This window comes from Apteryx rowi, unplaced genomic scaffold (genome assembly GCF_003343035.1).
Source record: "Apteryx rowi isolate R43461 unplaced genomic scaffold, aptRow1 scaffold_888, whole genome shotgun sequence".
NCBI classification, from domain to species: domain Eukaryota; kingdom Metazoa; phylum Chordata; class Aves; order Apterygiformes; family Apterygidae; genus Apteryx; species Apteryx rowi.
In genome coordinates, this window is record NW_020451191.1 from 50,797 (window position 1) to 66,520 (window position 15,724).

Below are 15,724 nucleotides of genomic sequence, written 5' to 3' on the forward strand. Positions count from 1 at the left end.
TTGGGCATGTTAAGTGTCCATCAGAAAGAAAATGATCTTCATTCTGTCATAGGATGAAGAGGAAAGAAGACAAGAGACACCGCCAATGTTTAGGGAACGGATCCTTGTCTATAGGGTAGAGCACGTGGTCTTCCATTTCTTAGCACAATTCTGCCTTCTCCAAATCACAAAAAAATATTGCCATAACTGCTCACAGAGGCTTCTTCTGAAGTCAAGGGGGAATTACCTGCATATTTTAGAGTGTTGCCAGAAGAACAGAAAGGAATTGCTAAAAGACGATTATCATTTGTTTTATAAATTTTAAAGTCTTTGCTTCCCCCACCTCTTTTTTTTTCCCCCAGGAGCCGCCATTTGGTTTTCTGACTGCAGTTTTCCTAACGAGAATGTCTTGTTGAGGCTCTCTGCAGTTCTACATTTGTCTGTCATTTCTTCATCTGTGTAGGTGTTACTTGCATGGCATTACTCAAAGCTGCTGTGATATTGCTGGCACTAACTGAGATGTAACATATTATGGGGTATTACTCAATTTTCCAGAATGGACATTTACTTCAGCAGAAACYGCTTTCTGGGGTTTAACTTCTACAGTTTCTACTTATGCCTTTTGTGTATAACAAATTTCAAAACAAAGAATGAAAAAAATTACCACCAGACAAGAGTGTGCACATGCAAAAGATAAAAGTTCTGCTCAAAAACAGATCATCCCCTACAGTTTTTTCCCCTAAGGAAAAAAAAAATATATTAGCTTGTCTGTCAGGAAAAGAAAGATGATACCACCTTTGAAATGGCATTTCAGTTTGCATTTCCTTTTTACGCATTGTTCTAGGCAGATACTACAGTTTGGCAGGAAACGAAGAACAAAAACTTCCTGACAAGACGAACGTCATGACTCAACTTATTTAAGCCCAACCTATCATGAGCTTAATATTACACTTCAGAAAACACTGACTGAATACTCAAGTGTGAGCAGGAGATGGTTATCACAGGTTTGTGCATATTGCTAGCTGTTCTGTCATCGGTCCTCACACATCCGACTCCTCTGTTACGTTAGATTTGTTTTCAGTAGGGACTACCAACACAACCACCACACCAAGTACTGCCTGGGGCACAGGGGTGCAGCCTTTCTGGATGGCAGTGGGAGCTGCACCCACCTACTCCATGGATGGACTTTCCCCACTGCATCTGGAACCAGTTTGGATCACTGCTGGCACAATGTCAGCTCCTGCCACGTGTGTCACAGGAGACGACATTTTGCTTTTCATGTCACAATAAGGTGCCCAAATTAGATTGCATGTGCAGTGTGGGAAGGGTCCCCTGCTCTGCTAACCACTCAGCACCACATGCACCCAAGGAAAAAATGTTTACCTGGTGTGGCCACAGTTAACCTTTTTTCCTTGCTGAGACGGTGCCCATGGATGAATTCACTCATGGAAGGGGGGCCCCTCAGAAGATATGATTCTGTGGAGGCGGGATGAGGGGGGGCTCTTAATAATTTCTGTAGGTAGGTCCCTGAAGTCCTGGGATGGCTCTGATCACAAAGGGAAGGTGAGAATAGTCTTGCAGGAGATCCAAGAAAAATACATATGGAAACAAAAGAGTTTTACTTTAATTACCTTTCAAAGCCTCATGTATGACAATATCATGTTAATTTGCTTAACACGTAAAAACCAACCAGTGTTGCCACCCCTTGTCATTTCCACAGCAGGACACCTTGCCTGCCTAGGAAATTCTCGTTCATATTAGGGGAGGAGGAGATGAGGTTGACTTATACCTCAGCATCCTGGAGTCGACATATATAAGGCTCCCGGGTTGTTCTCTTATCTTTTGCATTGTGACTAGAACATACAGGAAAAGGGAATGATTATCTAGGACTTCCCTAGCAGAGAAGTCATCAGAACCACGGAGATCCCCCCAGCTATAGAGCTTTGGCAGGACAGTCACAAGACAAGATGAGAACTCACTGCTTGAACAGCAAAATATTTGCATTATGTTCTGAATGGCAGCCATCCCCCTTCAAAAAGTTGTTTGTCCATATGCAGAAAAATTGATCTGAGTGAACACATCCATATTTTTTTTGCACTGATGAAGAAAAAGTGAACATCAGAGCTTAACAAAGAGAGGCTATTTCTTCTGTGTTAAACACTGAAATGCTCATAGAACACAATCCCTTCTTCTTGTTTCAGATGCTCATTTTACCATATGCAATACCTTAACTTGTTATGGAAAACTTGTTAAAGAAATTACGTTCACACTAATATTAAAGACATACAAGATGCACTGAGACACTGACAGAATATAGTTCAAAAAACTGCATTAAGGAGGAGGAAATAACAATGTGAGTAGGTGGATCAGAACCACATGTAGCCAGGCTTTGAACTCCGTAGTCATATCCTCCCCACCTCCTTCTCCCCAGTCAAAATAGAAAAAAAATATATAATGTTTACAATTCAGTGAAAGACTTTAATAAAGTCTGGCCACTGCACTGTACTATAAAGATCACTGCATGCATACCTTTTCCTCTGAGTGCCACTGCTGACCAGTAAGTTTGGTTGCTGTGGGCCCTGACTATGCAGGAGGAAAGTGTCTATGGTTGGCACGGTGGCTGATGCCTCCTCACTTACTTTAGGGCTGCCGATCTTGCTCTTTCCAAGCTTGCCTTTGCTGCGTCGGGACTGCTCATGGTCGAACTCTAAATCCTCCAGTCGCTGGGTGAGGGCAAGTTTTTGCTGGATAGCCATGCGCAACAGAGAGTTTAGGGTCTTCTTCTCATCCTCTGCAGCTGCTAGCTGCCTTTGCATCTCATCTAGCTGCGTGACGTACTCATCACACCTGGGAAAACAAACAATACAGAAATCTGGGGAACTGGTGCAAGAACCAACCCTGGCAGGGAGAGCATTCCAGGGCCTCTGTTACAGAGACAGGTTTGGGTCAAAGCTTTGCTGAACGTAATCCTGGAAGCAGACAGCCTTAATTTTTCTATCCCCACTTTGAACAAATTTGGACTTGGATCTGCATGTTGAGGCTTCCCATTCAGCAGGAGAACCTGCATCTGGAATATCAGAGTAGTCTATGACAATGTAATGCGTTTCTAATGCAGATAATGAGCAATTGGAGGGTAGGTTTGGGACTGTTTCTAAGTCAGACCACAAGTAACAATTTTGGAGACTGGCTCATCTAATAACACACCATGGATAACAGTATCTACTAATTAGATAATATTATTTACCATAGACAACAATATCTACTTAAGCAAAGTATTACATAAAAAATAAAAAAAAGACTGCAAGTACTCTGAACACTTGACACTTCAGATTTTGTGAAATGAGAAGCCCTCACTTACTTGCTATTGTTAACTGGTTAAAGACAAGTTGTTCAGGAAACCCCACACCTGGAAATGATTTCACATTTAATGACAAGTCTCTTGGAGGTGTGCTCAGATATCACCAGCTGCTTTTTAACCCTCAACCTCTTTTATCTGTATGAAAAACTGCCCTGATTTCATTCTCTAGATCTCTGAGACAGATTTTGAAATGCACTACCTTTCTCATATGATTTTGTTACTATTTAAGAAGCAATTCAATTTAGTCCTGCTTTAAACAATGAGTGCTAAAGTTAACAGGAAGAGCAAGACATTTCAGTATGGTCTTAGTCACTTTTTGAAGTGAAACAGATTCAGTTTATTAAAAATAGTACCATCTATTCAATAAGAACCACGACTCATAAAAGTATACCAGTAGTGAAATGATTCACAGGTAGCAGTACTGTCTGACCATTAGGCATTTGTAGCAACATCAGATGCTATGCATAAGACTTTTTCACTTGAAATAATGCAGCTTTTGCCAAATCCTCTCTCATATGTGATCTGTATAAATCTAAATAACTTTGCAATGTAATTACAATAGTGCAATGGGTGACAATTTAGCTTAATCAGTATTATCCACAGAAAACAAACATCAAGAAAAACATTTTACTTTTCCTTTTCAAAATACATGACTCAATAAATCTTTGAATTACTGCACACTGAGTGATGAAATTTATTTGTCTGTAACTTTAATCTTCTCCTTGAGAAGCTGAAATAAACTGTATTCGAAGACTCTTAATCATTCTTCACACATAAATCACTTGTATATATTGCACTCTCCTTTTGAATAATTTAGGCATTTTAACTGGAAGCAAAATGACTAAGCCAGCCATAGGTTCAGCTACAGTTTCAGTAACAACTTGCTTCTGCAGAACCTTAACAGGCATGACTGTCTTTATTTAAGCTGTGAGGAAGAGAGATATTTCTGAAATGTTGGTTGGCTCAAAATCATCTTGCGCACCTCTTTCTGCTGCAAGCTTTGTAATGTTTATGGATGTTTTAGCCAGTTTCTTTGACAGAAACCCTAGAAGGAAACCAGCATCCTGGAGACTAAATTCAATCCATTTGAAATAGGAATGACTATAAGATCTGTGTTATCAAAGTTTAAAATTCTCTTTCTTGCAACCACATGTGTACAGTTTCTACCCCCACCTCTCTCTCTCCCACTTTCCTCTTTAATTTGTCTAGAAGAAACAGATACTTTTTTTTTTTCAAATGCATTTCCTGTTGGAAATTAAAACAAAAACARGTAACACCTGCAGCAAAACCTGCAGCATAGTGCCACTAGAGGAACTGACTACCTTGCTTTAGTAAAGCAATGAGCCAATTTTCTTTCTGGAAAAAGATTGGTTTTCCTCAGGCCCTAGGATGTGTAGGCAACTAGACATCTATTTTGTAAAACAGTGTAATCGAGCAGTTAAGAAACATAAAGCTTCACAAAGATGGATATTACTAAAGGAGGTTTAGACAAACCTGCTTTTCATTGCCTGCTGTAAACAATAATATGCTGGCCCTAGAAATATGGATACATTAGATGCTGTCAGGCTGGCCTCATGCTCAAGACAAAAACAAACTAGTTAATACAACGTTTTCCAATTGTTCTGATTAATTATATGCCCTTTCTAGAGGTCTCCCCATAACAGCAATACAGCATTCTTGGCAGTTCATTGCAGTGTTTGGGTGGTTCCAGTCATCTGACCTCCACCACGACTCAAAGTTTCCTTTTATTTTTCACAAACACACAGCCCATTGTGCCTGTGTTTTGTTGCTCAAGCATATATATTTTTTTGAGAAACTGTTCAGAAAGGTTAAGCCTAAATCAGTCAAGTAAAGGCCATAATTAACTTTAGAAATTGCTGAATCAACAGCCTCAAAGCTCCTTGAAGTCTGCAGCAGTGAAGTTTGTTCCGTATAGTGGGAGGTAGCTACTGCCTGCAGCCACGGCATTTCCCTTCACTGAAATATGCCCTGTTATGTGCAAGGGTGGGATGAAAAGAGAAGTGTTTCCAATTAAAAAAGAAAAAAAAGCAGGATGCATATCCATATTGCCTTTTGCCCACACATTTTATAAACATTTGAGAAGTCTCAGCATACTGAGGAACAAAAAGGTTAAGAGCTCTTAAGAGAGAGGACTTCTGGCAGGGGGCTGACCATTGCGGGTGGGGAAGCTGGGCTCCACGATGCACCAGGGCTCCGAATGGGGGTTTCAGAAGTGCTCAAATACCGAATAACAAAAGTTGTCCTGTCCCCCGCTGAGTCAGAGCTCTTTCCCAGTTTGTCCCTTGCCCCAGGATGGGTGCAAGCAGCTGGTGACTATTACATAAACATCACCGTTACTCTGTTGTCTGGTGATCTACTGATTGTCAGAGCAGGAGCCAAGATTTCACCTACTTCTCATTTCTCTTGTCTTGGAAAGGAAGCAGACAGACACATAACCCCTCTTATTTTGTATAAACTGATCCAAGAAGCTTATATAGGAGTCTAAGGGATTTCTGGTTCCATCTTACTCTCTTGTTTAGGCATGCAAACCAAATGCTAAGGCAGGCCTCTGCATAATTTAGGTCACATAAATCAGTAGCAGAGCATGAACTAAAACCCAAAGACACTGACACTGACAGATCCCTGCTCTAGCCATATAAGCATAATTCTCTTCTGCTGCAGCAACCCTTTCTCATCTAAGTTACCTCCAGGATCTTTCCCTACTTCCTAGTCCATCTCTTCAGTGCATTTTTTTCCCCCAGATATTAAACATAAGAAAACATCTTGATGGATGAAGAATAAAATCAGTTCATGAAGTGTCAGGACTGTGGCAATATCATGAGTAATATTTCTTGCTCTCTCCTTCTGACTATCTCTATTTAGACTGGGAAAACAAACATATTTAGGGACTCAATAAAGTTAGCTTTCTAAATACCTTATGACCCTGCTTTAAAAGTAGTTCCTTCTCTCCTTCAGCACTACACTTTTCTTCTCTCCCAATGCCTACTGTAGATGGTAAAACTAATATTTTAAAGAATATATTTTTAATTTGTCCTCCAGACGTGTGCTGGCCCTCAGTGTCACTACTTCACACTTGCACAGCTCACAGCCTGCATCAGTGACTTGGGGTTGGCGTGAGGGGAAATGACAGGAGAAGCAGAAAAGGCTCATGCCATTTTCCTGGTCTGGGACTATGAGAAGCAGCATAGGACAGAATAAGCAGGCTTACGACAGGAGCCGAGAACTGAAATTCTGCTCTGCCAACTACATGCACCTCACCTGTGCGTACAGCGACCTCCCCAGCCAAAGCTGCAGCAGCAGACTTAACACCCCATTAAAATGCCCCAACAAAAATGCCTTTATGAAAGAGTTCTTGCAGAGCAGTACTGTCAGTGGAGCCTACCTAGTGCCCCAAATCATCACCACCGATAAAAGACATTGCCTTTAAAAAGCAGAAAAGGTAGAATGCTTGCAAATGAACAATTATTGTGTTTAACAGTTAGCTACTCTTCTCCATTGCCAGATAACTTTAATTATCCCAATCGAGTGCACCCTGCCAACCTTCTGCAGCTCTCTCAACTATACAAATAGTGGAGGTCATAAGGAGAGCCTAGGAAATGGATCCTCCTTTGACCAGAAAGTGTGTTGGATTTTTTGCGGTTTTGAGATCCGAAAGGATTGGTGTGAGAATGGAGAAACCCTTCATTTTGCTGTACTGCTTGTATGGTGTAAGTGGTAACAAGGCAGCTCTGTCAAGGGTTTGTTCACAGAAAAGAAGGTTTTGTACTCTATGCAGTTTTATTCTTCTTTCAAACTGTAATGAGGACACACTCTTGACAGGTTTGAAGTAAATCCAGAACAGAATCAAGGGATCAACAAAGAGGGAAGGAAGAAGCTGTAGAGATCAGAAGCACAGAGATTTTGGATTGGGAAAAAAAAACAGTTGGGAAAGAAAAAGAGCAAAAGTAGAGGAACAAGCAGACTGCTATTTGAGGGGGAGGACAGAAGAACTGAATGAAGAATTTAAGGAAAGGAGGGATACACAAGCGTCAGGGGAAAACACAGAAAAAAAGGTTCACTTGCTCTTGCTTTCTGTATAAGATCTTTGGAGAAAACTTCCTTCTTTGCTGTTCAGACCAGAAACAGGTCTGCTGTGCTCTTCTTATAATGTGGCACCAGCTTTATCCAGCGTATTTGACAGTAGAAGAAACCATACAGTTCAGCACCAGAATGAACATCCATTTGTGAACCAAATGAACAGAAAAGAATGGTTTATGAAAGARAAAGAATATTACCCTATCAAACAGTATATGAAACCATTTTCAGATCTATAATATAATTCTAGTATTAGAGGGATGTTCTTCCTATAATACAAATTCAGTAGTTAGTACGATGTGATGCAGGATTACCATGGAAACCACTGTTTTATTTAACAGAAGACTAAACAATTGTTTTTCTGTGCTATTCCATTGAACTGTTACTGCACGGAGAATCTTACATTCTTCCATTTCCAAACAGGTTTCTCTTCTTGAACAGACAGCTATAGTATATCAGCTATCTGTCATTTAGACTAATGCTATTCCAAATGGAGTACTCAGAATGAGTCAACCATTTGAACGTTTAGGAAAATTGATTTAATTATAAAGGCCATTAGATTCTGGAGTAGAGAAAGAAAAGGAATTTTTCACAACAGGAAAACCTATAGGAGCACACTGATATGACAGACTTTGCAGTGATTTTTTGTAAAGAAAATACTGGGCAAAATTCTTATGGGATACTTTTTGTAGGCTATGCAGTATGTTTTTAATCACTACTGCATAGAGTTTACCAACAGTAGAAGATGCTATAGGTGAAAATCATCTCTACTAACACTAGACATTTACAAGGTAGACATCTATAACTCAGCAAGTCACCCAGATTCCCCTTATAGTTCATAGAAGAGAAACAAAAATTTTATTGCATCTTACACATGACGTCTCGAATAGGTGAAATGAATGGCCCCCTTTAATTCTCACAGAAGACTCTGCCATCTCCCAGCAGCTTTAGCATATGCCTTAAATCCAACAGAAGTGTTCAGTCAGGATGCCTCAGTTGGGTAAAGAGCATTCAGTACGCCAACAAGCTAACATGACCTTTAAATAACAACTTTTAAAGCTTTTCAGAACTGTTCTGCCTCATAGGTTGTTGATTTATGCTCCATGCAAAGACCCTTTGCTTTATGCTCATGATGCCACCCCTCTCCTCAGAAGTTAGCAGGTAGACTTATGAAATTAGTTCATTCATGTATCTCCTAGAGTAACAAGCTTGTAAAAAGATTTACATATGCATTTCCAAAATACACACAAAACTGCTTTCCTGAAGACAATCTCTAGACACCATTGAAATCAATGGAGTTACCTTGGTTCACATCACCTGATGAGCTGGTGCTTTATTTCTGCTATGGCCCTACCTGTACTCTTCTGACAATGAAGCTACGACAAATTCATACACAGCACCAATGTCAGGGCATGTAAATGGCCCCTTCTCCTTCCTTCCTACCTCTCCCAGTTGCCACAGCCACTGTCACTAAGCACCCAGGGACTGCAGGAGGCTGGAAGAGGTGAGATGGCACCTGCATACTAAAGGGAGCACTGGAGAGATGTTGGCATGAGGCATGAAGAAGGCTCATCACTTATGGACTAAAGCACAAGCAAGCCATCTGCACTGTGTTTGACCAAAAGGGGAAACAGAGCAATTTCCTGAGGCTACTACTTTCCTTGATTATTTGGGAGTTAAGAATTTATTGATGAAAGTGTTGGATCTTTAAAAAAAAATTATTCATAGGTCACTTTTAAAAAAGCTGCTGAAATCAAAAGGTGTCCTGAAGAATGTATGGCAGCAGGAAAGGAGAGAGATGATTAATTACTGTCCTGGCAGGAAAAAACTATGCTGCAGAAGATATGTGACACTTTTAAACCTAAAAAGGAGAAGATAATAAGTCAAACACCACAGCTGTAGAAAATAAGAATTCACAGCGGAGTGGGAAATTGCAGTGGTCTCACAATTATATGTGCTGCATTACGGCATAGAATAGTTGATGAAATAGATTTTTCCAGTGGTAAGTAATAAATCTTGTAATAATGAAAACATAGGGTTTTAAAGATTATCATTAACCATATAGTAGCTTTATGTGAGAGAATCACTGTGCATTTCTGAATCTGACCATCAGCCAAATAAATCTAGTATTTATTTTCCACTTTAAAAAACCCTATAAATGCAAATAAACTGGAGATTGATATCGGCCTTTATAACACTTTACTCAGGGTTGTATTGACATTACCATTCTCTGGCTTTATCTTCCAACGGCATGCATCTCAGTAGCATTTCAAAGCTTGCAAGTTTTGCACAGTGTGCAGTACAAGACTCATTCACCTTCATTCAGCAAAGCTCTGCCTTTGCAGAAAATAATTTCCATATCTCCTCCTAAGCACCCAACATAGACAGCTCAGTCTGTTCTCATTTAGCACACATATTTCCTTTTCCAAGGTTGAGTCAGACTGTAAAACCATTTCCCTTACCTGGTTGCAAACATTGCTCGCAAGGATGAGAAGGTTGCTGCATCTTCCTTCAAAGCCTTCAGCTCATTTCGTAGTTTGGTCATGGTTTCAGTCACCATTGCTTTTTCATTTTCGTATTTATTCTTCAAATTGGCTAATGCCACTTCAGCTGTCTGAAAACACAAAGATATATGCTTATGAGACAGCTATCTGATAACAGCTAAGATGCCATGTTTGATTTTACTTCTGATTTCCTTCTTCATTCACACATAAAAGAATACTAGACCTGAGCTCCATTGCACTGTCCCTTTACATGACTTCTTTTAAATTATACACCTCAAAGCCAGGAAAAGGAGAAAGCAGTTGAAAGAACAAAGCCAATTTCAATGCACTGGGCAACAACTGGAAACCTTAAATCTCACTACAGAACAGTGCAGCTATACATTGAGGGCTCAGCCATGTGAGCAAATTACTACTGCTTAAGATCATTCAAACTGCAGCAACCAACCACACGGGTACTCTTAACCCACTGCAAACAGGACACGCAGCACGTTAGACTCAGCTTCTGTAGCTGAGTGTGAACTAACGTGTTTTCTCTTGTGCCTTCTGCCAGCTGAGAATCCCCTTACCTTCGGTCACTGAAGCCGACCTTGTGTAAGGTAATGGCTAGGACTTGACACCTCCTTTTGTGTGTGAGCCATGGAAATACTTACTGTTGTACAAAATTACTTTATTTTGTCAGTTTTAACCACTATAAAAAAGAACAAAAAATTGTGTAAATTACAATTTTCACTTAAAAGAAAAGCAAGGAATTATAGTCATCCTATTCCTTGATTTTTCTGCTTCATTCTTTTTTCCATTTCCTCCATTAAATTGCTTTAATTTCCTGCCCTACTGCTTATAAAATTGTTAGGTGTGTCTTATTTTTGGAAATGAATTGAATCTTGCCTGTTTTATTTATGAAGTGTAGTATCGTTTTGAAGTTATTCAAAATACATATTTTTATAGACGCTTTATGCCTACTGCTGCTATGAGACTTATTTAAAATTATTACCATTGAAGGACATTAAGAAAAAATGTTTCCTTTTACATTTTCTCAGGGCGCTTTATTGTTGGTTTTTTACTTCGTTTACTGCATAATAAGTTGCAGCATTTCATAGAGACRATCAATTTTCCCTGTTGATTTTGTGCATTCTTGAGACATCAGTAGGGGAGAAAATTGTAGAAAAACATGATTTTACGGTAACCAGCAAGGGGAAATGGCAAAAGAGAGTAATGGCCAAACAGCTGGAAATCTATTTTAAACTCAGTTTTCTGAAACTCACTAGATTTCACACTAACAATGTCTCTTAAGAAAAAGACCTATTAACATCTGCTAAAATACAACTCCATTCATTTGTGTCTGGCGAAACAGTACAGTAACAAATTGCAGTACTAAAATAAAAATTCTATCAAAATTGTCTTCAATTGTACACCCATCAGTAATATTTTTCCTACTTTCACACTATTTCACATAGAGAGAAGAGATTTTAAAATTCACTACTAACTATCTGTAATTTTAAATAGATGGATTTCTATGTCAAATTTGAAATCATCAGCAACACATGGTAAAAAAGCACTTAGTGATATATTCAAATAAATGCAGCTTTTATCAGTCTTAATGACATATGCCTTGATATAATGTAGGATGGGAAACACCATCCTAAGCTTTGGCAGGATAAAGCAGAAATCATCAGCTTCCTATCTGTTTCCAGGCATGAGCAAAAGTGTACATTCATAAATTAACATGGAGAAAAGGGATTAATCATGTTTAATAAAATAACTTTTTTGAAGGAAATAGTAAGCCAGGAGACAAATTCATTTTAACAAATATGATTAAATCAGATTTATTTAAGAATCTTCAGGTTGCTAGCCAGGCAAAAGTGATTTATGAGAGCACAAACAGACTCTATAGCTCCAGCTAAGTTCTGCTTTGGCCCTAAAGCAGAAATTCAGATGTCTTTGTTTTGTAAGAAAAATACAGCCCACAGTCCATAAATTTATCGTGCTTAGTTTTGAATATTTGAGTATTTTTCTTACAAAACAAAGACAGCTGAATTCATGTGAAGCTTTTCCTTAATTTAAGCATCAAAATGAGTTAAATACATGTACTACCTAATTCCAGATTAGAAAAAAAAATGTTTGATGGTTTCAGCAGTGGGATTACATATTCCTTGTAAATCCAATAATTTACACATTGTTAAAATTGCTTGCAAGGACTAGACAGAAATAGTTAATTCCTTTTCATGCTGTCCTTCCAGTTATTCTTCATAACTGAAATTCTCTCCCTGTCTCAACAGGGAGTGAAGGGCACAATATCCTGTTCTGGAGAATTTCCTGAAGTGTATCTATTTTGCCGAAACTCATCTTTGTATTCTGGCTGGGTAGGCTGACTGAGCAAAACAAACTATCAGCGACTCATTTGAACTGACTGGTTTGCTCTGGCTGCTTTGCACTACCAGAGAAGAGGGCTGGAAAGTCTGAGCAACAGATTAAAAACTTGGCAATGTTTTATCACTGCCTTTTTTCTGGAAAATGAATAAAAACATGATCTTGGTATTCTTAAGTAAGAAAGGTTGAAATTAATTCATTACGTCTACTTTCCATGACTACTGATAATTTATTATCCAGTAGCTGAAAATTATTGTCTAGATACGGTAGAACCTTGAGGTTTTTGTCACCAATGCCTTAATTTAATTGTATTACATTAAAAAGTGAAAACATGTAGAATACATGTAGAAAATGTGTTTTATGGTAAGATAAGAAAGACTTTAACAGTTGTTTCTTGTTATTAACTATTTTAACAAGTTTCTTATATGGCTTCATGAGGTCCGATTTTGACCAGCCTGGGACAGCTGCTACACTTCCCCCACCCCAGTTTTCAGGAGTATTTCCAGGGCTGTCTTTGAGGTCTTTGGTACCTCTCCTACAGACTCAGTGATTTCAAGGAGTCTTCCAGATTTTCTGGCGTGGCCCTGAAAAAACACCTGTTGTGCAGATAGCAGTAYGAAACCACTCCTCTTCACTCAGGCAGGCTCCCCAGCATGCCACCAAGGTGGCTGTGCCCCTCCGGCATGCACGCCCTCACGGCCTCGCCAGGACCTCCTGCGCCAGAGTAGCTCTGCCACCCGGACTCACCAAGGAAAAGGTGGGTTGCGGAGGGACAGCGGTGCCCTGCAGAAGCCGCATGGGGTAAAAGACACTTCCCTTAACTGCAGGCTGCCCTTGCGGCCACTCCTGCCACGTGACGTTGGTGCAAGCGAGGATGCTGCCCTTGCATTACCCAACGTGCAGGCACGTCGCCTGTCTCACCCTCAAGTGAGAGATTTTCTTACTTGTGTTTATGTTTTCTATGAGGCTCTGAGCTTTGCAACTTCAAGCATGGGTGTTCACTTAATATGTGCAGATTTTTCTTCAGACTTATGATTAATAAGAAACAGGAGCTAGCTAGGTCCATCTCCTCACAGTGAGCACTGGAGTGAGTTAATCTGGCATTTCCCTTACTGCAGCTAAACACCTTCCCTCTAAGGAACAGACTACCAGGCTTACAAAATAGTCACAACCCTACCGGCTCTTCTGGCRTGATTTCCCAAGGATCTCCTTCCTTATGCACCTAGCAACAGCAAACCACATCACAATAGACTCGCTTGACTAGGATGCAGTGATTTCTTGAACTATGTCACCATTTCTGCTGGTAATTCAGAAATCAGGCTGAATTTCACCAAAGTGATCCATACATTTTAGCCTCAATGTCAATATAAGTTTATAAATGGACTTGAAATACTACAGGATGAAAAACAACTTATAAATGTAATTTAGGTAATGAATAAAGGTAATATATCCAGATCTTCAAGCCTTTTTTACTTCCTATTTTAGTTTTCTATAAAAYGACATTTAGAAAATAAAGCACAAATTTGAAAACCTATCGGAAGTGCCTGGTAGCTCTCAACTCACCAAACAAGCTTTCCAGCATGCTTGTGTTTGCAGGCAGTTAAAGGTCTCCCTTCTGAGGGTCTCCTAAGCGAAGAATGAATGGGCACAAGTGCTCTACCAGGAAAGCAAACAAAACTAGGAAAAATATATTTTTAATAGGCAAGATGAAGAAGAGGGAAGAAAGTCGGGGGAGCTTCTATCAGGAATCCACAGACATAGAGTAAAGGCCACCACGGCAGAAGTGCGCTGCTTTAACATGAGGCTCAGTATGTTCAATAGGTTCTTGTAAGAGCTGGTGGGTGCCAGACCACGCAGACGCTCAAGTTACCCAGTGCATATCATTTTAGGACCGAGATGCTGATTGAAGCAGAYTCCTGTCAGGCTCCTTGGCTCTGAGGATGCCAGTTTACAATGCAGCTCAATCAATCTATATTGGCTAGCTGCCACCAAAACAATAACTATCCAGCCTTTCCCCCTCCCTACCCTTTGCAACCCGCACAGTACTCCTCTAAGCTTACGGTGAGTCAGGTTGGGGAGCTGAACTGGCAGAAAACTAGCCTGAACATCCTGGAGAGGGGATGTGTGATGAGGAGCAAGGCTCAGGGGACACTTCCTCCTTCAGTGGTCTGGTCACCTTTACTGTTACCCTGAGGGACGTACTCAAGGACAAAGCAAACCAAAGGCATAGTTTCATGTTGCTCCTCCTGCAGCAACAGCTCTGGTTTAAATTATTCATATTTGTTCCCATTCTCAGCTGACCTCCAAAATTGTGCCCACCAAACCATCTGTGTGGCTGTGTCCTAAAGCAGTGCTGGGGAATAATCTAGCTTTTAAAAACTTCCTTTCCCCTCTTCAAAAAAAAAAAAAAAAAAAAGTGTTTCTTTTATCCCAGGTTATTTCAGAGATCTGGTTTACAGTAGAGCCACATCAACTGTTCAAGTTTTTTACAGCTTATTCTGAAGCATTTGATTTTAAGCTGTGGTCAACTACAAAACTATCAGAGAAACTAGAGAACATCGCTTCAAATAAAAATGCAACCTCTGAGCATTAGGCATTAAAATGGAGAGTATAAGAAAAAGAGGAAAACACATAAAAATGTGTGAATACTCTGCAGAGAGGCAAATAATGCAGGAGGTCAGGAGAAGGGCTAATTACATTCCTGACAGAAGACCAGGTCATGCCGAGGAACTGGAAAAACAAACTATCCAGCCGCTCACTGAGACGCCTGGAGACAGAATTCATCACTCACAGCACAGCTAGCATTTACTATGTCAAGAAAGTCTCCAAGACTTGAACGTCTGAAGAGCGTGAACTGCTACAGAGGAGGAGAGCGCTGAGGTGCACAGTGCTCAGCACCTCTGTCCCCCCAGACCCAGCCAAAGAGGACCAGAGACACTGCCAGAACTAATGACATTCTCTGACATCATCCTTCTTATCCTCACAGAAGAGATGTGTGCCCAAACTCAGCATCTTAAAGGTTGCCACCTTAATCCTGAAATCCATGAGCAAACCTCATCTCCTTAACGGAGACTTCACATTCTAAGATGACTTTGCATCTCATTTACTTTATGTTAACAGTGCAGAGAAGCAGCCCAAGTAAAATTTTGTTGCTGAAAAAATATTAAATCTTACAATGTAATTTCTTCAATTTTGCACACAATAAAAGGAGAATAGTAGCCTGTTACTTTTGTGCAGAAGCTGTAYGTGGTACTGAATCTTTCCACCCAGCTTCACTTTCCAAGTACAAATTCCACTGCTTTGTGTTTGTGTAACATCAGGCTTTTTGCTAATAGATCAGGCACTGTATGGCTAAAGTTCTCAAGTGATTTCTCTGAAGATTTTTACTGGCATCTCAGATTTGGACGCTGGAGACACCACA

The 15,724-nt window shown here is 40.0% G+C and overlaps 1 protein-coding gene across 3 annotated transcripts in view; it reads right to left on the bottom strand.

The window, feature by feature from the left end:
• BICD1 (BICD cargo adaptor 1) overlaps positions 1 to 15,724 on the bottom strand; it is a 182,125-nt gene that overhangs the window by 22,046 nt on the left and 144,355 nt on the right. For 2 of the 3 annotated variants that reach the window (XM_026090974.1, XM_026090973.1), the window contains exons 6-8: positions 9,895 to 10,046; positions 2,509 to 2,826; positions 1,363 to 1,553 (exon numbers count right to left, since the gene is read on the bottom strand). In XM_026090974.1, coding sequence (XP_025946759.1) covers positions 1,363 to 1,553; positions 2,509 to 2,826; positions 9,895 to 10,046 — 661 coding nt within the window. The remainder of the gene's footprint in view (positions 1 to 1,362; positions 1,554 to 2,508; positions 2,827 to 9,894; positions 10,047 to 15,724) is intronic. The other variant, XM_026090975.1, reaches the window with a different exon arrangement.